This window comes from Chiloscyllium plagiosum, unplaced genomic scaffold (assembly GCF_037043375.1).
Source record: "Chiloscyllium plagiosum isolate Xiang-an unplaced genomic scaffold, Cpla_swu_hap1 HiC_scaffold_24, whole genome shotgun sequence".
NCBI classification, from domain to species: domain Eukaryota; kingdom Metazoa; phylum Chordata; class Chondrichthyes; order Orectolobiformes; family Hemiscylliidae; genus Chiloscyllium; species Chiloscyllium plagiosum.
In genome coordinates, this window is record NW_028270162.1 from 64411775 (window position 1) to 64435471 (window position 23697).

At 44.1% G+C, this 23697-nt stretch overlaps 1 protein-coding gene across 6 annotated transcripts in view; it reads right to left on the minus strand.

Moving 5' to 3' along the window:
• Positions 1-23697, minus strand: part of smpd4 (sphingomyelin phosphodiesterase 4) — a 73363-nt gene that overhangs the window by 10256 nt on the left and 39410 nt on the right. For 5 of the 6 annotated variants that reach the window (XM_043716214.2, XM_043716211.2, XM_043716213.2 and 2 more), the window contains 5 exons: positions 18223-18313; positions 16956-17056; positions 10841-11004; positions 7939-8144; positions 2295-2531 (listed from right to left, as the gene is read on the minus strand). In XM_043716214.2, the coding sequence (XP_043572149.1) occupies positions 2295-2531; positions 7939-8144; positions 10841-11004; positions 16956-17056; positions 18223-18313 (799 nt within the window). The remainder of the gene's footprint in view (positions 1-2294; positions 2532-7938; positions 8145-10840; positions 11005-16955; positions 17057-18222; positions 18314-23697) is intronic. The other variant, XM_088000273.1, reaches the window with a different exon arrangement.

Here is a 23697-nt window from a genome sequence, read left to right on the forward strand (position 1 = left end):
GTAGGACTCTCCTTTAGATCTGAAAGGAGATGGAGAGAGAGGTTTTATGCTTCTGCACAGAGGGGAGGAATTTGAACAGCGGGTGACAATGCCCAGAACAAAACAAAGGCGGTGATAGTGATAAAGGAGTGACATAGATGAACTATAGGTGTACAGGTCGTTCTGGTATAATGTGTGTTATACCAATGTGAATTGGCTATAATGTGATTGACAAATTGTTAATTCCAGATTTAACATTATTAATCAAATTAAAATTTTACTATCTGCAGTGCTGGGATTTGAATGATGGCCCCAGACTATTAGCCTGGGCCTCTGGATTACTGATACAGCAATATTACCAACGCATACTTTCTTGCCTTAATGAATTCAACCTTTAAGATGGAGCTGAGGAAGAATTTCTTCTCTCAGAGGCTGGTGACTCTTTGGAATTCTCCAACACAGAGGGCTGTGGAAGCTCAATCACTGAGCAGGTTCAAGGCAGAAATTGATAGGTTTCTGGAGATTAACGACAAAGGGATATGGAGATAGTGAAAGAAAGAGGCATTGAGGTGTCTTGAAAAATTATTAAAATACAGCAGAGAGACACTCTGAATCCATGACCGCATCATCTACAGAGCAGTCATGGTCCCCAGCCTCTGAAATGCATCAGAATCATGCACCACGTACAGCAGACCCCTCAAATCTCTGTATAGTTATAACCAGCACTGCCTTTTTCAAAATCCAACAAATTCACTGGCAGGTTAGGTGTACCAACTTGAGTGGCCTCTCCCAGATCAATATGCCCAGTATCAAGGCACTGGTCACTCACGATTGCCAGGATTGGGGGAGGGAACATTGTTTATGTGCTGGCACAACACTGACGAAACAAGTGCTCTACTCCAATACTCTCAACAGTAAGTGATCACTAGGTGGTCAGAGGAAATACTACAAGACACCCCAAAAACTCCCCTAAACAACTGCAACACCTTTACCAATATATTGGAATTACTTGTCCTGGAAGGCACAAACTGGAGAAGAAACGTCTGCAAAAGCAGCAATCACTTTCAGCATCACCAAGTAGAGCAGCTGGAAACCAGGGGTAAGCAGCCTGTCTCCTCAAACAACACTGCCCTGCCAGAGGCAGAGTCAACAATTCCAGGAGTGGACCATACTTCCACTGCAGGGCGGTATGATGGCTCAGTGCTGCCTCGCAGCACCAGGGACCTGGGTTTGACCCCAGTCTCAGGCAACTGCCCATGTGGAGTTTGCATGCTCTCCCCATGTCTGCGTGGGTTTCAGCCGGCTGCTCCTGTTTCCTCCCATAGTCCAAAAATGTGCACATTAGATGGATTGGCCACGCTAAATTACACTGTGTTCAAGGATATGCAGGCTCGGTGGGTTAGCCATGGAAAATGCAGGGTTACAGGGATAGGGTAGGGGGATGGTTCTGTGTGGGATGCTGGTTGGAGGGTTGATGTGGACTTCTTGGGCCATATGGACTGTATCCACACTGTAGGGATTCTTAAGTGGAAACAACTCATCCTCAGCCATGAGAGATTGTTGAAGAAGAATGATCAAGTCTGAAAATCCTTTACTAGCTTGTGTCTTCTACCAGCCTGACTTCCAGAGGAGATATCTGTCTGGGATGCAGGTTTCCTGAACCTGAATTCCACTTTATGCACTGAGCTGGGAAGCAGATTGAAAAAAATCAAATCAATCCTTCCTCCATACCTGCCTATAACCAAAGCTTCCTAGATAAAGGTAGAGGTTTTGATATAGCACAAGTGAAGGGATTGAATTGGGAGTGTGCATAGAAATATATTTCCATTATCTAAACCACAAACCACAACTGTTCACTTGCAGTTCATTTCCCCAAAATGTTTTGGACATAACGGAACTGCAGTTCATAGGGCAAAGGATGTTTGGTTGCTAGGTGATTCGTGTTGGTGCCTAGGGCAAGGGAAAACAGTCTGACTCTTGGCCTCTGTAAGTAGTCCAACGGTGTAGAAACTTCCAACAGGTAAACAAGGGAAGGCGTCTCATTTTAGAACATCTCCAGTTGCCCTCCAGGCACCCCCACAGCTCTCTAATAGTGGTACTGGCCTGATACGTAAACACATTCATCAGAATTTGATTTCCTCCCCAGCATCTCCATAGCCAGAGATCTCAAAGATCATACAGTTAGAACTCCCTCTGCACCCGAGGGTTGTAACAGCAATGCAAGATTAGCAGAGGAACCAAACCCACCAATTTAGTCTGTATCCTGAGCAAAGTCTCACTCAAATCAATTCTAACATTCAAAATATGAAACTTACTTTGAACACTAAACACAAGTACTCCAGTGATCTTTCAAGGTACTCATCAGTTTTCCGTATCTCATCAGGTCCCAAGTCATCCAGGTCACTGCCTCCGAAAGTTGAGGTGTTGAAATCATAGGTGGTCAGGCCCAATAAGGACATGAGCGACTGGCCTGTCGATTGCTCGGCTGTGTGATCAGAGATTGATTTTGCTGTCTGCTTGGCCTGTGCTATTAAATGGGCCAGTTTCAGAACCTATGGAAGAATGAGCCAGTAATTCAGATAGATATAAGCTTTCCACCTACCCTGACTGTAAATATCAGCTCAACTAATTCAGCAGGGCGATGGAAACTGTCGCTCCAGTGTATACAGAAGTTTGAGAACAGTGAGGTCATGAATAAGGTTTCAAGGTCACAGGTGTGTACCAGCAGGCAGGGAGGTGGTTCGAAGTAAGTCCACATCAAAGCCAGATGCATCCGGAATAAGCTGGGTGACCTTGCAGCATGGGTTGGTATCTGGGACTTCAATGTTATGACCATTTCAGAGACATGGATAGACCAGGAACAGGAATGGTGTTGCAGGTTCCAGGGTTTAGATGTTTAAGGAAGATCAGGGAAGGTGGTAAAAGAGGGAGATATGTGATACTGTTAGTCCAGGACAGTATTACAGTGGCAAGCATTTGAGGACTCGTCTACCGAAGTACTGTGAGCTGAGATTAGAAACAAGAAAGGAGAGGTCACCCTGTAGGGAGTTTTCTATAGGCTTCCGAATAGTTCCAGAGACATAGAGGAAAGGATTGCAAAGATGATTCTGGATAGGAGCGAGAGTGACAAGATAGTTTCCAAATATTGACTGGAAATGCTATAATTCAAATGTTTTAGATGGGTCAGTTTTTGTCCAATGTGTGCATGAGGGTTTCCTGACACAGCATTTGATAGGCCAAAAAGAGGTGAGGCCTCATTGGATATGGTATTAAACCTGGCCAGGTGTTACATTTGGAGGTAGTTGAGCACTTTGGTGATAGTGACCACAGTTTGGTTACATTTACTTTAGCGATGGAAAGGATTAAATATATACTGCAAGGCAAGAGTTATACCTGGGTGCAATCAGGCAAAATTTAGGATGAGGAAGGAAACTGCAGGGGCTGGAGCTTGTTCAATGAAGAACTGCCGTGTGTGTTTGATAAATATGTACCTGTCAAGCAGGGAGGAAGCAGTCGAGTGAGGGAACCAGGGTTTACTAAAGAAGTTGAATCTCTTCCTTGTTAAGAGGAAGAAGGAGGCTTATGTTAGGATGAGATGTGAAGGATCAGTTAGAGGGCATTTGAGAGTTACAAATTAGCCAGGAAGGACCCAAAGAGAAAGCTAAGAGGAGCCAGGAGGGGACATGAGAAGTCTTTGGCAGGTAGGATCGAGGAAATCCCTAAAGCTTTCTATAGGTATGTCAGGAATAAAAGAACAACTAGGGTTAAGATTAGAGCCAATCAAGGACAGTAGTGGAAAATTGTGCATGGAGTCCAAAGGGGTAGGAGAGATGCTAAATGAATATTTTTCATCAGTATTGACATAGGAAAAAGACAATGTTGTCGAGGAACATACTGAGATACAGGCTACTAGACTAGACGGGATTGAGGTTCATAAGGAGGTGGTGTTAGCAATTCTGGAAAGTGTGAAAATAGATAAGTCCTCTGGGCCAGATGGGATTTATCCTAGGATTCTCTGGGAAGCCAGGGAGGAGAATGTCAAGCCTTTGGCTTTGATCTTTATAACGTCATTGCCTACAGGAATAATGCCAGAAGACTGCAGGATAGCAAAAAGGGAGTGGAGACAACCCTGGTAATTATAGACCAGATTCGGAGATGCCGGTGTTGGACTGGGGTGTACAAAGTTAAAAATCACACAACACCAGGTTATAGTCCAACAGGTTTATTTGGAAGCACACTAGCTTTCGGAGCGACGCTCCTTCATCAGGTTTAATTGGAAACTAGTGTGCTTCCAATTAAACCTGTTGGACTATAACCTGGGGTTGTGTGAATTATAGACCAGTGAGCCTCCCTTTGGTTGTGGGTAAAGTGTTGGAAAGGACTATAAGAGATAGGATTTATAATCATCTAGAAAAACTAATTTGAGTAGGGATAGTCAACACAGTTTTGTGAAGGATAGGTCATGCCTCATAAACGTCTTTGAGAAGGTGACCAAACAGGTGGGTGAGGGTGAAGCAGTTGATGTGTATATGGATTTCAGTAAGGTGTTTGATAAGGTTCCCGATGATAGGTTATTGCTGAAATTATGGAGACATGGGATTGAGAGTGATTTAGCAGTTTGGATCAGAAATTGGCTAGCTGAAAGACAGTGGGTGGTGGTTGACGGAAAATGTTCAACCTGGAGTTCAGTTACTGTTGTTTGTCATTTTTTTAAATAAATGACTTGGATGAGAGTGTAGAAGGACAGGTGAGTAAACTGGCAGATGACACTAAGTAGTGGAGTTGTGGACAGTGTAGAAGGATGTATTAGGTTACAGAGGGACATAGATTAGCTGCAGACCTGGTCTGAGAGGTGACAAATTTAGTTCAATGCAGAAAAAAGTGTGAGGCGATTAACTTTGGAATGAGTAACAGGAATACAGAGTACTGGGCTAATAGTAAGATTCTTGGTAGTGTAGATGAGCAGAGAGATCTCGGTGTCCATGTGCATAGATCCCTGATGGCTGCCACCCAGGTTGATAGGGTTGTTAAGGCAGCCAATGGTGTGTTAGCTTTTATTGGTAGAGGGACTGAGTTTCAAAGCCATGAGGTCGTGTGGCAACTGTACAAAACTCTGGAGTGGCCAAATTGCGTACAGTTCTGGTCGCCACATTTTCGAAAGGATGTAGAAGCATTGGAAAGGGTGCATGGAGGTTAGGTCTTAAGAGGAAAGGCTGAGGGATCTGAGGCTGTTTTCGTTAGAGAGGAGGAGGTGAAGAGGTGACTTAATTGAGACATATAAGATAATCAGAGGGTTAGATAGGGTGGACAGTGAGAGCCTTTTCCCTCAGATGATGATGGCTAGCATGAAGAAACATAGCTTTAAATTAAGGTGTGATAGATGTAGGATAGATGTCAGAAGTAGCTTCTTTACTCAGGGAGAGTGGTAAAGGCATGGAATGCCCTGTCTGCAACAGTAGTGGACTCGCCAACATTAAGGGCATTTAAATGGTCATTGGATAGACATGATTACTTACAGTGTGGAAACAGGCCCTTCGGCCCAACAGGTCCACACCGACCCTCCGAAAAGCAACCCACCCAGACCCATTCCCCTACATTTACCCCTTCACCTAACACTACAAGCAATTTAGCTCGGCCAATTCACCTGACCTGCACATTTTTGGACTGTGGGAGGAACCCGGAGCAAACCCACGCAGACACAGGGAGAATGTGCAAACTCCACACAGACAGTTGACTGAGGCAGGAATTGAACCTGGGTCTCTGGCGCTGTGAAGCACCAGTGCTAACCACTGAGCCACCATATGGATGATAATGGAATAGTGTAGGTTAGATGGGCTTTCGATTGGTTTCACAGGTCGATGCAACATCGAGGGCCAAAGGGCCTGTACTGCTCTGTAATGTTCTACATAGAACATAGAACAATACAGCACAGAACAGGCCCTTCAGCCCACGATGTTGTGCCGAACATTTGTCCTAGCTTAAGCACCCATCCATGTACCTATCCAATTACCGCTTAAAGGTCACCAATGATTCTGACTCTGCCACTCCCACAGGCAGTGAATTCCATGCCCCACCACTCTCTGGGTAAAGAACCTACCCCTGACATCCCTCCCTAGACCTTCCACCCTTCACCTTAAATTTATGTCCCCTTGTAACACTCTGTTGTACCCGGGGAAAAAGTCTCTGACTGTCTACTCTATCTATTCCCCTGATCATCTTATAAATCTCTATCAAGTCACCCCTCATCCTTCGCCGTTCCAATGGGAAAAGGCCTAGCATTCTCAACCTATCTTCTTACGGCCTATTCTCCATTCCAGGCAACATCCTGGTAAATCTCCTCTGCACCCTCTCCAAAGCTTCCATATCTTTCCTAAAGTGAGGCGACCAGAACTGCACACAGTACTCCAACTGTGGCCTAACCAAAGTCCTGTACAGCTGCAACATCACCTCACGACTCTTGAATTCAATCCCTCTGCTAATGAACGCTAATACACCATAGGCCTTCTTACAGGCTCTATCCACCTGAGTGGCAACTTTCAAAGATCTATGAACATAGACCCCAAGATCCCTCTGCTCCTCCACCTTACTAAGGACCCTACCGTTAACCCTGTATTCCGCATTCTTATTTGTCCTTCCAAAATGGACAACCTCACACTTGACAGGGTTGAACTCCATCTGCCACTCCTCAGCCCAGCTCTGCATCATATCTAAGTCCCTTTGCAGCCGACAACAGCCCTCCTCACTATCCACAACTCCACCAATCTTCGTATCGTCTGCAAATTTACTGACCCACCCTTCGACTCCCTCTTCCAAGTCATTAATAAAAATTACAAACAGCAGAGGACCCAGAACTGATCCCTGCGGAACTCCACTCGTAACTGGGCTCCAGGCTGAATATTTACCATCTACCACCACTCTCTGACTTCGACCGGTTAGCCAGTTCTCTATCCAACTGGCCAAATTTCCCACTATCCCATGCCTCCTGACTTTCCACATAAGCCTACCATGGGGAACCTTATCAAATGCCTTATTAAAATCCATGTACACTACATTCACTGCTCTACCCTCATCCACATGCTCTACCCTCACCTCTTCAATGTTCTAACTCAAATGATGGTGCCTAAAGCCTTTTCACCATGTCCATTCATCACTAACCTTGACAGACACCAGCTTGATTTGAAAAGTCCTATCCTTGCTTTTAAGTATTTGCACAGCCACTCTCGTCCCTAACTCTGTAATCCCCGCATATGTTCAATATCTGCACTCCTTTAATTTTGGTCACTTATACATCAACTTTAACAAGTCGACCACTGGGCACTTTACCTTTGGCTGCCTAAACTCCAGAATTTGTCCCTAAACCTTTCAGCCTCTCCCTGCTTTTTAAATACATTATTGAAAAGCTATTTGTTTGACCAAACTTTTGTTCATTTGACCTCATGTGGCTCAGTGTCAAGGTTTGCTCAATGACCCTCTATTGAAACATCCTGGGACATCTACATGAAAGGATCCATTTGTAGGTTGTTCTTAAACTAAGCAGCAAGCTTCAGTTTTAAAGTGCAGTCGAGCCTAGTGTTGCAATGAGTGAATGCTTAAACTGAGCTCCCCTTGACTCTTTGGAAGTCTGTCTTATCTACAGAGTCAGGAGGAAATGGGGAGCTCAGTTTAAGCATGTTAGGTCATTTAGTCCCTGGATCACCAGGCTTGACTGCACTTTAGAACTGTAATTTGCTGCTTAGCTCAACAACAACATTATGGAGTTACCACAGGACCTATTCCCCCAACAATAATCAATGCCCATGGGGTCATTTATCATATTTCTTCAAGGAGTGAGGAGGACTATTTCACGACTGTTTTCTGGTTTCCCATGACCTCAGATCTACCACATCCCTAGTTCTTGCATTCCACCAAAGAGACAAGGGAACATGGAACAGGGATGAACATTCAGCACTTTGTACTCACCAGATTCCTGACTTCGGACCCAAACATCTGCTTGTACACACAGTCCTGCCCCTCCAAATTGTACACATGACTCTTGACTCTGAAGGCTGTATCCGTCATTGGGGAATGCCACGAGGACATGTAGGTGCTGCTGAAGCCAGGAGACGTATATACACGATGCTGCCTCGGGCGATGCATTGGATCAGGCTCCATGAACAAGCGCTCAGCTATTTATAAACAGGACACATTGTGGAGTTTACATCACTGCCAAAAGTAAAACGGTTACCTTCCAGGAACTGGTGGAAATTCCTCAGCCATACTCAATATCACCCGACACAGAAGCTCACAGACTGGGGAAGATTACTCAGAACCCAGACTGAGGCACCAGTGCAGAAATGTAGAGGCGCAGCACCAAACAAGGCAGCATTGCCAGAGGGAACCCTGCACCGTTTTTGGGGGGGGGGGGGGGGGCAGCAAATGCAAACCATACAATTTGGGTCTGTGGGTCCTTTCAGATGGAAAGATTGAGAGAGACTACTTTGAAGGCATTAAACTGGAAAGTAGACAGGCAAGCAATAAAGACACAGCTGTAATTACAGATGACTTTAAACTGCATACAAATTGGGCAAATGAAATCAATAATGACAGCAAAGGGAAGGGAGTATGGGATGTTTTTCTGGATTAAAATATCAAGGAACCAGCAAGAGAGCAGGCCGTCCTGAACAGGGTATTGTGTAATGAGAAAGGAATAATTGGCAATCTAGCTCTGCAAGGTCCCTCGGGGAATACTGGCTATGATTGAATTTTTCATTAAGGTGGGGAGTGATGTGGTTAATTCTGATACTAGGGTTCTGAATCTGAAGAAAGAAAACTATGATTTGTATGAGATGTGAGCTGGTTATGATAAATGTTACTGAAGGAATGATGGTGAATAGGCAATGGTAAACACCTAAAGAGCACATCTGACTCAAACATAAAACAGATAAGGTGACCAAAGCGTGGCCAACAAAGGTAATAAGAATAATATCAGATCCAAGGAAGAGACAAACAAATTGTCCAAAAAAAAAGCAGCAGAGCTGAGGATTGGATGTAGTTTAAATATCAGCCAAGGAGAACAAAGAGACTGATTAAGAGGGGTAAAATAAAGGATGAAGGTACGCTTGTGGGGAAGACACCCAGAGAATCTTTTACAATTAGTGTGGATGTGAAGATAAAAAGTTAGTGAAGATAATCAATTTTACAGTCAGAGACTGGGAAAGTTATAATGGGGAACAAAGAGACGGAATACCAGTTAAATACATATTTTGGTTCGATCTTCACAAATGAGGACATGGATAATCTCCCTAAAATGTTGGAGAACGGAAAGGGAGGAGGAGGGGAAGAAGGAGCTAAAGGGAATAATTATTAGGAAGGAAATGGTGTATGGGAAATTAATGGGATTAAAACTAATATGTCCCCAGGGCCAAATAACCTGCATCCCAGAGTACTTAAAAATGTGGACCTAAGAAATAGTGAATAAATTGGTGGTCATTTTCAAGGTCCTTTACACCCTGGTGCAGTTCCATTAGATTGGTTGGCAGCTAATGCCATTTAGGACTGAGCTGTGGAGAAATTTATTTACCCAGACAGTAGTGAGCCTGGGGAATTCTCTGCCACAGAAAGCAGTTGAGGCTAAAGCATTGAATCTTTGAGTCATAGAGATGTATAGCACGGAAACAGACTCTTTGGTCCAACTCGTCCATGCCGACCAAAAATCCTAACCTAATCTAGTCCCACTTGCCAGCAACCAACCCATATCCCTCCAAACCCTTCCTATTCATATACCCATCCAGATGCCTCTTAAATGTTGCAATTGTACCAGTCTCCACCACTTCCTTTGGCAGCTCATTCCATACACACACCACCCTCTGCGTGAAAAAGTTGCCCCTTAGGTTTCTTTCATATTTTTGCCCTCTCACCCTGGCCCCCCTCGCCAGGGAAAAGACTTTGTCTATTTACCCTATCCATGCCCCCAATTTTGTAAACCTCTATAAGGTCACCCCTCAGCACTCCGATGTTCCACGAATCACAGCCCCAGCCTGATCAGCCTCTCCCTATAGCTCAGATCCTCCAACCCTGGCAACATCCTTTAAATCTTTTCTGACCCCTTTCAAGTTTCACAACATCTTTCCGATTGGAAGGAGACCAGAATTGCATGCAATATTTTAAAAGTGACCTCACCTGTACAGCTACAACATGACCACCCAACTCCTGTACTCAATACTCTGACTAATAAAGGAAAGCATACCAAACGCCTTCTTCACTATCCTATCTACCTGTGACTCTACTTTCAAGAAGCTATGAACCTGCACTCCAAAGTCTCTCTGTTCAGCAACATACCCTAGGACCTTACCATTAAGTGTACAAGTCCTGCTTAGATTTGCTTTCCCAAAATGCAGCACCTCGCATTTATCCAAATTAAACTCCATCTTCCACTTCTCAGCCCACTGGCCCATCTGATCAATATCCTGTTGTAATCTGAGGTCCACTACACCTTCAACTTTGGTGTCATCTGCAAATCATTTATATAAATGACGAAAAGTAGAGGACCCAGCACTGACCCTTGTGGCACTCCACTGGTCACAGACCTCCAGTCTGAAAAACAACCCTCCACCACCACCCTCTGTCTTCTACCTTCGAGCCAGTTTTGCATCCAAATCCTTGCTAACCAGTGTCCCATGGGGAACCTTGTCAGACTAAGAAAGCTTAGAATTAATTCTTAGGGCAAAAGAGATCAAAGGGTATGGGGAGAAACAGGAATAGGGACTGAGATGGATGATCAGCTATGATTGTATCCAAGACAGAGCAGACTTGATTGGCTGAATGGCCCACTCCAATCTGCTATGTTCCTATGATAAACAATAGTGTCATAATTACTCCTTACCTTCCTTGATCATTTCAGCAAGGTTGGGCTGACTGTACACTTTGGCCACTCGATACACCATCAGTGCATTCTTGGGACTGACAAGGTCAGTGCGCAATGCTCGATTCAAAAAACCTTGGAAGAGTTTTGTGAACATCAGCAGGTTGTCCTGCACAAAGGGTGCCCTGCGAGACAGAATGAATGGTTAGAAGCAAGACAGAAATAATCAATCACCAATTAGATTGTGACAATTGAAAACTGGAAGAATCCTCCACGCACCATGGTTCCACAAGGAATGCTCAAACACCAACAAAATATGGTGTCCTCAGAATAACTACTCAGCCCATTGTGCCCATGTCTCTGTTAGCTCTTCAAACTGAGCAATCCACTCTAATCCCATTGCCTAATTTTTTTTTAATCAATTCGTCTACATATTATTTTTACGTGATGTTGGAATCACTTCCCAATATTTGCATGGAGCAACAAAGCATTAATTTCAACTTCCCCCTTTGCTCTTGCAGAGACAATCTTCATACCTACACCTTTGTTTCAGATTGCCAACCACTGGGAACAATCCTTCATCTTTCAAAGTCTTTAAAGAATTTGAAGCCCCTCCAGTATCTACCATCTTAAAGAAAAGTTGAGTAATGCACAACTGTTGTTTTTATCTGCTTGGGAGAGAGAGAAATAAAAGATGACTTGGAAAGTTTAAGGAATGAAAAGTGGTCTTTGCAATGAAACAATATACTAGCAGATTGATTGCTTCAGAATAAATCACACCAAGCTTAGTGAGCCTCAGCCAATGAAAGTAGCATAGTACTCGCTCAAACATATTTATACAAAAATAAAGTTGATCTTAGAAACATCTTTCAAATAAAATAACAGAATAAATTCCCAGCCCCTTTCCAGTTCAATCAATTAAAGACAGTTCTAACTGTTGCATTCTTTTGGAACTTTGGAGAAAAGTCAAAATAACAGCATTTTAAAAAGGGAGAGGAACAGACAAAGGAAGCATATGGTGAGGTCGGTGTAGGAGAGAGAGGGAAAAACCCACATTGCTAACTAAAACAGCAGTGAACCTGCACAGTTACTGCCTTTGCTGTTGAATTCATCTATCGCTGGACATCGGAGTGCGTCTGGGAAAATTAACAAACAGCGAAATTCACAACTGATTCACAAATTCACAACAGGAACCTGTTGGAGAAGTCACAGCACAGAGACAGAATAATGGATATTTTAAGCGTGGCCTTACAGCAAGTCTGCAGTAATGAGTAGAGTGGGTTCTTTCTTGATTATTTGTTTTATCGAGACATGTCTCTTGATTAAACTTAAAATATAATTAATTTAACCTGGAGCAGTGTTTTGTAGAGGAATATTTACTGGGTCTGTAGATTGGAAGAAGCAAAAATGGCCTTTAGTAGAGTAATATGCTCTTCTTGTCGGATGTGAGAGTTTAGGGAGAGTTTATGGGTTACTGAGGATTATATCTGCAATAAATGCCGTTGGTTGTGAATCCTATCAGATCGAATGGATCGGCTGGAGAGACAGTTAGAGGCAATGAGGACTTTACAAGAGCAAGGGGATGTGATGGATGGCAGTTATAGAAAGGGGGGCAAGTCTCAGATACAGTCACATAGATGGGTTAACTCAAGGAAAGGTAAGAGAGGTAGGCAGGTAGTGCAGGAGTCTTCTATGGCTATCCCCATTTCAAACAAGTATGCTGTTTTGGAAAACGTAGGGGGTGATGGATTCTCAGGAGAATGTAGCACGAACAGTCAAGTTTCTGGTATTGAGACTGGCTCTAATGGAGTGAGGGGTACGTAGGGTTCCAAGAGATCGATTGTGTTATGGGACTCTCTAGTCCAAGGTACAGACAGACATTTCTGTAGCTAGCATGAAAAATTAGAATGGTGTGTTGCTTCCCTGGTGCCAGGATCAAGGATGTCTCAAAGAGGGTTCAGGATGTTCTCATGGGGGAGAGGGGACAGCAAGAGGTCATTGTCCACATTGGAACCAATAACATAGGAAGGGAAAAGGTTGAGATTCTGAAGGGAGATCACAGAGAGTTAGGCAGGAATTTAAAAAGGAGGTCCTTGAGTAGTAATATCTGGATTACTCCTGGTGCTACAAACTAGTGAGGGCAGGAATAGGAGGATAGAGCAGATGAATGCATGGCTGAGGAGCTGGTGTATGGGAAATTGATTCACATTTCTGGATCATTAGAATCTCGTCTGGGGTAGAAGTGACCTGCACAAGGACGGGTTGCACTTAAATTGGAAGGGGACTAATATATTGGCAGGGAGATTCGCTAGAGTCGCTTGGGAGGATTTAAATTAGGAAGGTGGGGGCGGGGGGAGGGGATCCCAGGGAGATAGTGAGGAAAGAGATCAATCTGAGATTAGTACAGTTAAAAACAAAGGTGAGTCAAAGTCAGGACAGGCAGGGACAAAGCAGAGAACAAGGTAGGACTGATAAATTAAATTACCTTTATTTCAGTGCAAGAGGCCCAACAGGGAAGGCAGATGAACTTAGGGCATGGTTAGGAACATGGGACTGGGATATCATAGCAATTACTGAAATATGGCTCCGGGATGGACAGAACTGGCAGCTTTATATTACAGGATACAAATGCTACAGGAAGGTCAGAGGGGAGGCAAGAGAGGATACGTTTTTGATAACGTATAGCATTACAGCTGTACTGAGGGAGGATATTGCCAGAAATACATAGAGAAGTTATTTGGGTAGAACTGAGAAATAAGGGAGGGATGGTCACCTTAATGGGATTGTATTATAGACCCCCTAACAGTCAGAGGGAAATCGAGAAACAGATTTGTAAGGAGATCTCAGTTATCTGGAAGAATAATAGGGTGGTTATGGTTCGGGATTTTAACTTTCCAAACATAGACTGGGACTGCCACACTGTGAAGGGTTTAGATGGAGAGGAATTTGTTAAGTGTTTACAAGGAAATTTCTGATTCAGTATTTGGATGTACCTAAAAGAGAAGGTGCAAAACTTGACCTACTCTTGGGAAATAAGGCAGGGCGGGTGACTGAGGTGTCAGTGGGGGAGCACTTTGGGGCCAGCGACCATAATTCTATTCGTTTTAAAATAGTGATGGAAAAGGATAGACCAGATCTAAATATTGAAGTCCTAAATTGGAGAAAGGCCAATTTTGACAGTATTAGGTAAAAACTTTCAAAAGCTGATTGGGGACAGATGTTTGCAGGTAAAGGACGGCTGGAAAATGGGAAGCCCTCAAAAGTGAGATAAGTCCAGAGAAAGCATATTCCTGTTAGGGTGAAAGGAAAGGCTGGTAGGTATAGGGAATGCTGGGTGACTAAAGAAATTGAGGCTTTGGTTAAGAAACAGAAGGAAGCATATGTCAGGTATAGACAGGATAGATCGAGTGAATCCTTAGAAGAGTATAAAGGCAGCAGGAGTATACTTGAGAGAGAAATCAGGAGGGCAAAAAGGGGATACGAGATAGCTTTGGCAAATAGGGTTAAGGAGAATCCAAAGGGTTTTTACAAAAACATTAAGGGCAAAAGGGTAACAAGGGAGAGATTAGGGCCTATCAAAGATAAGCAAGGCGGCCTTTGTGTGGAGCCACAGGAGATGGGGGAGATACTAAACTAGTATTTTGCATCAGTATTTACTGTGGAAAATGACATGGAGATATAGAATGTAGGGAAATAGATGTCTTGAAACGCATAAAAGTGGACAAAACCCCAGGACCTGATCAGATGTATCCTAGAACTCTGTGGGAAGCTAGGGAAGTGATTGCTGGGCCTGTTACTGACATATTTGTATCATCAATAGTCACAGATGAGGTGCTGGAAGACTGGAGGTTGGCTAACGTGGTGCCACTGTTTAAGGCAGGTGGTAAGGACAAGCCAGGAACTATAGACTGGTGAGCCTGACATTGGTGGTGGGCAAGCTGCTGGAGGGAATCTTGAGGGACAGGATGTACATGTATTTGGAATAGTCAACATGGCTTTGTGCATGGGAAATCATGTCTCAAAAACTTGATTGAATTTTTTGAAGAAGTAACAAAGAGGATTGGTGAGGGCAGAGCGGTAGAAGTGATCTATATGGACTTCAATAAGGCGTTCGACAAAGTTCCCCATGGGAGACTGGTGAGCAAGGTTAGATCTTAATGAATACAGGGAGAACTCACCATTTAGATACAGAACTGGCTCAAAGGGTGGTGGTGGAGGGTTGTTTTTCAGACTGGAGGTCTGTGACCAATGCAGTGCCACAAGGATCAGTGCTGGGTCCTCTACTTTTCATCATTTATATAAATGCTTTGGATGTGGGCATAAGAGATATAGTTAGTAAGTTTGCAGATGACACCAAAATTGGAGGTGTTGTGGACAGTGAAGAAGGTTACCTCAGATTATAACGGGATCTTGATCAGATGGGTTAATGGGCTGAGAAGTAGCAGATGGAGTTTAATTTAGATAAATGTGAGGTGCTGCATTTTGGGAAAGCAAATCTTAGCAGGACCTATAGTGGTAAGGTCCTAGGGAGTGTTGCTGAACAGAGACACCTTGGAGTGCAGGTTCATAGCTCCTTGAAAGTAGAGTCGCAGATAGATAGGATAGTGAAGGCAGTGTTTGGTATGCTTTCCTTTATTGGTCAGAGTATTGAGCACAGGAGTTGAGAGTCATGTTGCATATGTACAGGACATTGGTTAGGCCACTGCTGGAATATTGCGTGCAATTCTGGTCTCCTTCCTATTGGAAATATTTTGTGAAACCTGAAAGTGTTCAGAAAAGATTTACAAGGATGTTGCCAGGGTTGGAGGATTTGAGCTAGAGGGAGAGGTTGAATAGACTAGGGCTGTTTTCCCTGGAGTGTTGGAGGCTGAGGGGTGACCTTGTAGAAGTTTATAAAATCAAGAGAGACATGGATAGGATAAATAGACAAAGTATTTTCCCTGTGGTGGTGGAAGAAATAGAGGGTATAAGGTTTAGGGTGAGAGAGGAAAGATATAAAAGGGACCTAAGGGGCAACCTTTTCACGCAGAGAGTGGTACATGCATGGAATGAGCTGCCAGAGGAAGTGGTAGAGGCTGGTACAATTGCAACATTTAAAAGGCATATGGATGAGTATATGATGGGAAGGGTTTAGAGGGATATGGGCTGGGTGCTGGCAGGTGGGACTAGATTGAGTTGGGATATCTGGTCGGCATGGACGGGTTGTACATGTTTCCGTGCTGTACATCTCTAAGACTTTAATTTAGCTGGATCATGCCACTTCCCATTCACTGTGTTAGGTGTGTGGAATGTACTGCCACCAGTGGTAGTCGAGTCAGATACATTAGGGACACTAAAGCAACTCTTGGATAGACTCATGGATGATCGTAAAGTGAAGGGTATGTAGGTTAGTTTGATTTTAGAGTAGCATAAACGGTCAGCACAACATCAAGGGCAGAAGGGCCTGTACTGTGCTGTTCAATGGTTTTGTGTAAATACATAGAAGTAGCAACAGGAAAGCATGATATTTCGTCATAACACAAAAGGATATGGACAAGTGCAGGAAATGGGGATTAGTGCACTTTTAGTGGTAGTTATGTCAATGAAGACTCGATGGGCTAAAGGGCCTTTTTTGCACTTTATCAATCTATGAATTGGCCCAAACTGTCAGATCAGCATTTACCCCCAAATGAGCAATTGGTTTAACCAATTTTAACCAGCTGTTCCCAAATCTAGTTTTTGTTTTGGGGGTGGGGCATGCAGTGAACATCTTGACAAAACCATTTCCAATTCACTTCCACCATACAAAACTAAAATACATCTGCTTCCTAACTCCTGGCAGATCAAAGATTAATTGGTGTAAACACATTTGTTTGTAATATCTGCAGTATTAGGTACTGTACCTTATAAAAGATAGCTATTGTTTGACATAATGGGTGGTGCACTGCCTTTAACCTAGAGAAGGGGAAAGAGGGGAACATGGCCCAGATCTCTCCCATGCTCAAAAATATGAATAATATAAAGAAATAGTTTAACTCCACTGTGAGTTCAAAATTGGGTATAAAGTGAAGATGACTCGAGCCAAGTTAGAAGAGTATCTTTGCTTGCATTTTAACTGTAATCGCACTGCTATATCAAAGTCTTCCATGTGATTTACCATTTGTCTGGTATGCTGCGATCCATAGAATCAATCAGGCTAAATGGTTTATCGCCAGCATACCTCCATGGCTGCAGATAGCTCAACCACGTTTCCAAAACCTGCAGAGAAAAACTGAACTATTAAAAAGAGGACAGGCAAACATTAAAAACTGAACCCTGTTTCCAAAGAATCTTTTGAGTGTAAAATCACCTGGCTGTATGATTATAAGTTTTGAACTTTAAGTTGGATTGTGTCTGAAAATTGAAGCTATCAAGCAGGTTCATCACAATGAAATCATAACTTGTTGCTGTACTGGTGATGGCAGCAGAATTAACAGCATTACACTGGCACAGTAACACTGTCATTCTACACAGCAAGTGGTCCCTGATTTACAAATGTATTCCTGTGCAGGGTGAAATTTTAAAGATCCATCAAAGGAACATTGCCTGTAATTACTAACAGCTATATCGCTTTGCTTTGTTTTCCAACTTGTGTCCAAATCGATTTGTGAATGGACTGAAGAAAAGAATCCATTTGCAACCCAGGGACTGCCTGTCCATTGGCAGCAATTCACTCAACACAGACAAAGGTTATATTGCGGTCTGCCAGAGCACAAGTAGTTCAAAAAATGTTTTAATGATGATCTGGACTTTGTCCGATATTGTAAAACAGCTGATAGCCTTGGTCAAAGTTGGGATTTAAGGAGGGTCTTGAAGGTGGAGAAGCAAAAGGATAGAGGAAAGGAGGTTCATCATTTGAGGGCAGAACTACAAATGGTGCCGATAGATGGGAAAGAGAGGGCTAAGAGGTCTTGGGAAATTTTAGGGCTGGAGAAAACTTGGAGGTGAGAAGACAAGGATGAGAATTCAAGTTCGATCTTGGCTAATCATACTTCAAAATTCAGTCAACCACTTGTCGTTAAATCATTTCAGTCTGGGTCATTAAGTATGATCAAGCCTGAGATAGGTTTTTAATCAGTAAGGGAATCAAGGGTGATGAAGAAAAGACAAGGAAATGGAGCTGAGGATTATCAGATCAGCCATGACCTCAATAAATGGCAGAGCAGACTTGATGGGCTGAATGGCCTAATGCTGCTCCCATTTCATATGGTGTGTTGAAATTCAGTTTCTAGCATTGGAACACAGCAACAGTAGAGCACGGCAAACATCCCTACTGCTCAATCTAGTGTCAGTTACTGTGCTTTGAGGAGCTCAACATAATTCCAACTTTTATAGGCAGTTCTGAGGTACATAATAAAAACATGCAGTGCTCAGTTGCAACATACCGCTCTAAAGGAGGCATCCAGAGGCCAGTGACTGAAACATTGTTGCAGGAACACATACAACTTCTGCTGAAGAAAGCATGAAATCACAGCTCTGCAAGAAAATCAAAGCAAATTATTTTCACATTAACTAAGCAGTCATGTGCAAGAAATGGAGAAAAACTGCTTCACAGAATCTTAATTTTCATGATCAATTGGTGTAATTCAGCCTGTAACTTCCTCCAACCCACAGCAGGAGCCACACGATAAAGAACAGCAATGTACTAAAACAGCAAACAACTCATCTACATTTACTACTGTCATTCACCTCTTAGACACACTCGGGTACACACAGAGGAATAGATATGAACAGGTTAGTAGACCTTTCAGTCCAAGTCATCCTTGTCGACCAGATATCCTAAGTTAATCTAGTTCCATTTGCCTGCATTTGGTCCATATCCCTCTAAACCTTTCCTATTCATATACACATCCAGATGCCTTTTAAAATGTTTTAATTGTATTGGCCTCTGATACCACCTCTGGCAGCGCATTGCATACATGCGCATTCCATATCTGCGTGAAAATGTTGCCCCTCAGGTCCCTTTTAAGTTTTTTTCCCTTTCAGCTTAAACCTGTGACTTCTAACTTTGGAATCCCCTATCCTGGGGAAAAGATCTGTCTATTCACCCTATCCATGGCCTTCATGATTTTATAAACCTCCACAACATCGCCCGTCAGCCTACAATGCTACAGGGAAAAGAGCCCGAGCCTATTCACCCTCTCCCAAAAGCCCAAACCTTGCAACTATGGATCTTTGTACATCGTCTCTAAAGCCTTTCAAGTTTCACAACATCTTTCCTACAGCAGGGGATCCAGAACTGAACGTCATATTCCAAACATGGCCTAACCAATGTCCTGTAAGCCGCAATATGACCTCCCAACTCCTATACTCAGTACACTGACCAATTAAGGCAAGCGTAGCAAATGCCCTCTTCACTATCCTGTCTATCTGCAATTCTGCTTTCAAGGATGTACGAAGCTGCACCCCATGGTGTCTTTATTCAATAACACGCTCCAGGTCCTTACTATTAAGTGTATAAGTCCTGCCCTGATTTTTCCTACCAAAATGCAGCACCTCATATATATCTAAATTTGACTCCATCTACCAATCCTTTGCCCATTTGCCCATCTGATCGAAGTCCTGTTGCACTCTGAGGTAACCTTCTTCACTGTTTACTACAGCACCAATTTAGGTGTCATGTGTAAACTTGCTAACCATACCTTGAACATTCATATTCAAATCATTTATGTGAATGACAAAAAGCAGTGGATTCAGCATTAATTTTTACGGCACAATGCTGGTCACAGCCCGAAAAGCAACCACCACTGTCTGTGCCGCAGAGGAGACTGCTACGTAAGAGCCCATGGTGTTAGGAGCAAGATACTGGCATCGATACAGGATTGGCTGACTGGCAGAAAGCATAGAGCAGGGATAACGGGGTTTTTTTCAGGAAGGCAGCCAGCAACTAGTAAGTTCCAGAGGGATTGATGTTGGGACCACAACTATTCACGTTATACATTAACAGTCTGGACGAAAAATTGAGGGATTGTTGCTAAGATTGCAGATGACAGAAAGGTAGGTGGATGACAGGAAATGGGGATGCTGCAGATGGACTTGGGACAGGTTGAAAAGTGGGCAAAGAAGTGGCAGATGGAATACAATGGGGCAAAGTGTGAGGTTATGCACATTGGTAGGAAGAATAGAGGGATAGAATACTTTCAAAATGGGGAAAGGCTTTGGAAATCTGAAGCACAATGGAACTTAAGACTCCTAGCTCTAAATTCTCTTAAGGTCAATAAGCAGGTTCAGTTGGCACTTTTGAAGGCAAATGTACTGTTAGCATTCATTTAAAAGAATACATGAGAAGGGATGGATTGCTGAGGATGCATAAGGTCCTGGTCAGTCCGCATTTGAATATTGAGTGTAGATTTGGGCCCTGTATCTATAGGCTAGCCTTGTTGGGTGTCCAGAGGCAGCTCCCGCTGCTTCAAAGAAGGATGCCATGGATGAATTACAAGTGTCCTTGGGGGTGGAGGTGGGGAGAGAATGAGGAAGGACAGACAGAGAATGATGGTTCATCAGTGACCATCTATCAGAAAGCAATGTCCTTTGTGGTTGAACAGCTGATGAGAAAACAAGCAGCAGTGCTTTCAGGAAGGCAGACTGTTTGGAAAAGGGTGAGGAGTAAAGATAAATCACTCTCCTAATGGTCCCTTAACACATGAGGAGCGAGTTCCCCAACTCGCTCCGCACAGAACGAGTTAGGGAACTGGAACTGGAGTTGGATGAACTGAGGATTATTCGAGAGGCTGAGAAGGTGATAGATAGAAGCTACAGGGACATAGTTACGCCAGAGAACAGAGGTAGCAGGGTAACAGTTAGAGGTGGGACGGGGAGGAAGCAGGCAGTGCAGGGATCCCCTGTGGTCATTCCCCTAAACAATAAGTATACCGCTTTGGATACTGGTGGGGGGGGACAGCCTAGCAGGGGTAAGCTGCAGTGACCGGGTCTGTGGCGTGAGGTCTGGCTCTGAGACTCAGAAGGGAAAGAGGGAGAGGAGGAGAGCGCTAGTTATAGGAGACTCTCTAGTTAGAGGGACGGACAGGCGGTTCTGTGGGCATGGGCGAGACTCTCGGATGGTTTGTTGCCTCCCGGGTGCCAGGGTCCGAGACGTCTCGGACCGTGTCTTCAGAATCCTGAAGGAGGAGGGTGTGCAGCCAGAAGTCGTGGTGCACGTTGGCACCAATGACATAGGTAGGAAGAGGGGTGGGGAGGTCATTCAAGAGCTCAGGAAGTTAGGCTGGAAGCTAAAAGCTAGGACAGACAGAGTCATCATCTCCGGGTTGTTGCCGGTGCCACGTGACAGTGAGGCAAGTAATAGGGAGAGAGTGCAGTTGAACACATGGCTGCAAGGATGGTGTAGGAGGGAGGGCTTCAGGTATTTGGACAATGGACTGCATTCTGGGGAAGGTGGGACCTGTACAAGCAGGACGGGTTGCACCTGAACCAGAAGGGCACCAATATCCTGGGGGGTAGGTTTGCTAGCACTCTTCGGGGGGGGGGGGGGGGGGGGTTAAACTAATTTGGCAGGGGGATGAGATCCGGACTTGTAGTCCAGCAAGTAGGTTAGCTGTTTGTCAGGATGTCCAAGAATGTAGGGAGGCTGTGAAGAAGATAGCCCTGACAGGGAATATTTGCAGACAGAGATGGGTTCAAGTGCGTATACTTCAACGCAAGGAATATCAGAAATAAGGTGGGTGAACTTAAGGCGTGGATCGGTACCTGGGATTACGATGTTGTGGCCATCACGGAAACATGGATAGAAGAGGGACAGGAATGGTTGTTGGAGGTTCCTGGTTACAGATGTTTCAGTAGGATTAGGGAGGGTGGTAAAAAAGGAGGGGGGGTGGCGTTGCTAATTAGAAATGAAATAACGGCTGCAGAAAGGCAGTACGAGGGGGATCTGCCTTTAGAGGTAGTATGGGCTGAAGTCAGAAATAGGAAAGGTGCAGTCACCTTGTTGGGTGTTTACTATAGGCCCCCCAATAGCAGCAGAGATGTGGAGAAACAGATTGGGAAACAGATTTTGGAAAGGTGCAGAAGCCACAGGGTAGTAGTCATGGGCAATTTCAACTTCCCAAATATTGATTGGAAGCTCTTTAGATCAAGTAGATTGGATGGCGCGCTGTTTGTGCAGTGTGTCCAGGAAGCTTTTCTAACTCAGTATGTAGACTGTCCGACCAGAGGGGAGGCCATTTTGGATTTGGTACTCGGTAATGAACCAGGACAAGTGATGGGCTTGTTAGTGGGTGAACATTTTGGTGATGGTGACCACAATTCTGTGACTTTCACCTTGGTTATGGAGAGAGATAGGTGCACGCAACAGGGTAGGTTTTACAATTGGGGGAAGGGTAATTACGATGCTGTAAGACAGGATCTGAGGAGCATAAGTTGGGAGCATAGGCTGTCAGGGAAGGATGTCGTGGAAATGTGGAACTTTCTCAAGGAACAGATACGACGTGTCCTTGATATGTATGTACCTGTCAGGCAGGAAAGAAATGGTCATGTGAGGGAACCTTGGTTGACAAGGGAGGTTGAATGTCTTGTAAAGAGGAAGAAGGAGGCTTACATAAGGTTGAGGAAACAGGGTTCAGACAGAGCAGTGGAGGGATACAGGATAGCCAGAAGGGACCTGAAGAAAGGGATTAGGAGAGCTAAGAGAGGGCATGAAAAATCGTTGGCGGATAGGATCAAGGATAACCCCAAGGCATTTTATGCGTATGTGAGAAACATGAGAATGACGAGAACGAGGGTAGGTCCGATCAAGGACAGTAGTGGGAGACTGTGTATTGAGTCGGAAGAGATAGGAGAGGTCTTGAATGAGTACTTTTCTTCAGTATTTACGAATGAGAGGGACCGTATTGTTGAAGAGGAGAGTGTGAAACGGACTGGCAAGCTAGAGGAGATACTTGTTAGGAAGGAAGATGTGTTGGACATTTTGAACAACTTCAGGATAGACAAGTCCCCCGGGCCTGATGGGATATATCCTAGGATTATGTGGGAAGCAAGAGAGGAAATTGCAGTACCGTTGGCAATGATCTTTTCATCTTCACTGTCAATGGGGGTGGTACCAGGGGACTGGAGAGTGGCGAATGTTGTGCCCCTGTTCAAAAAAGGAAATAGGGATAACCCCGGGAATTACAGGCCAGTTAGTCTTACTTCGGTGGTAGGTAAAGTAATGGAAAGGGTACTGAGGGATAGGATTTATGAGTATCTGGAAAGGCACTGCTTGATTAGGGACAGCCAGCACGGATTTGTGAAGGGTAGGTCTTGCCTTACAAGTCTTATTGAATTCTTCGAGGAGGTGACCAAGCATGTGGATGAAGGTAGAGCAGTGGATGTAGTATACATGGATTTTAGTAAGGCATTTGATAAGGTTCCCCATGGTAGGCTTATGCGGAAAGTCAGGAGGCATGGGATAGAGGGAAATTTGGCCAATTGGATAGAAAACTGGCTAACCGGTCGAAGTCAGAGAGTGGTGGTAGATGGTAAATATTCAGCCTGGAGCCCAGTTACAAGTGGAGTTCCGCAGGGATCAGTTCTGGGTCCTCTGCTGTTCGTAATTTTTATTAATGACTTGGATGAGGGAGTCGAAGGGTGGGTCAGTAAATTTGCAGATGATACGAAGATTCGTGGAGTTGTGGATAGTGAGGAGGGCTGTTGTCGGCTGCAAAGGGACTTAGATATGATGCAGAGCTGGGCTGAGGAGTGGCAGATGGAGTTCAACCCTGTCAAGTGTGAGGTTGTCCATTTTGGAAAGACAAATAAGAATGCGGAATACAGGGTTAACAGTAGGGTTCTTAGTGAGGTTGAGGAACAGAGGGATCTTGGGGTCTATGTTCATAGATCTTTGAAAGTTGTCACTCAGGTGGATAGAG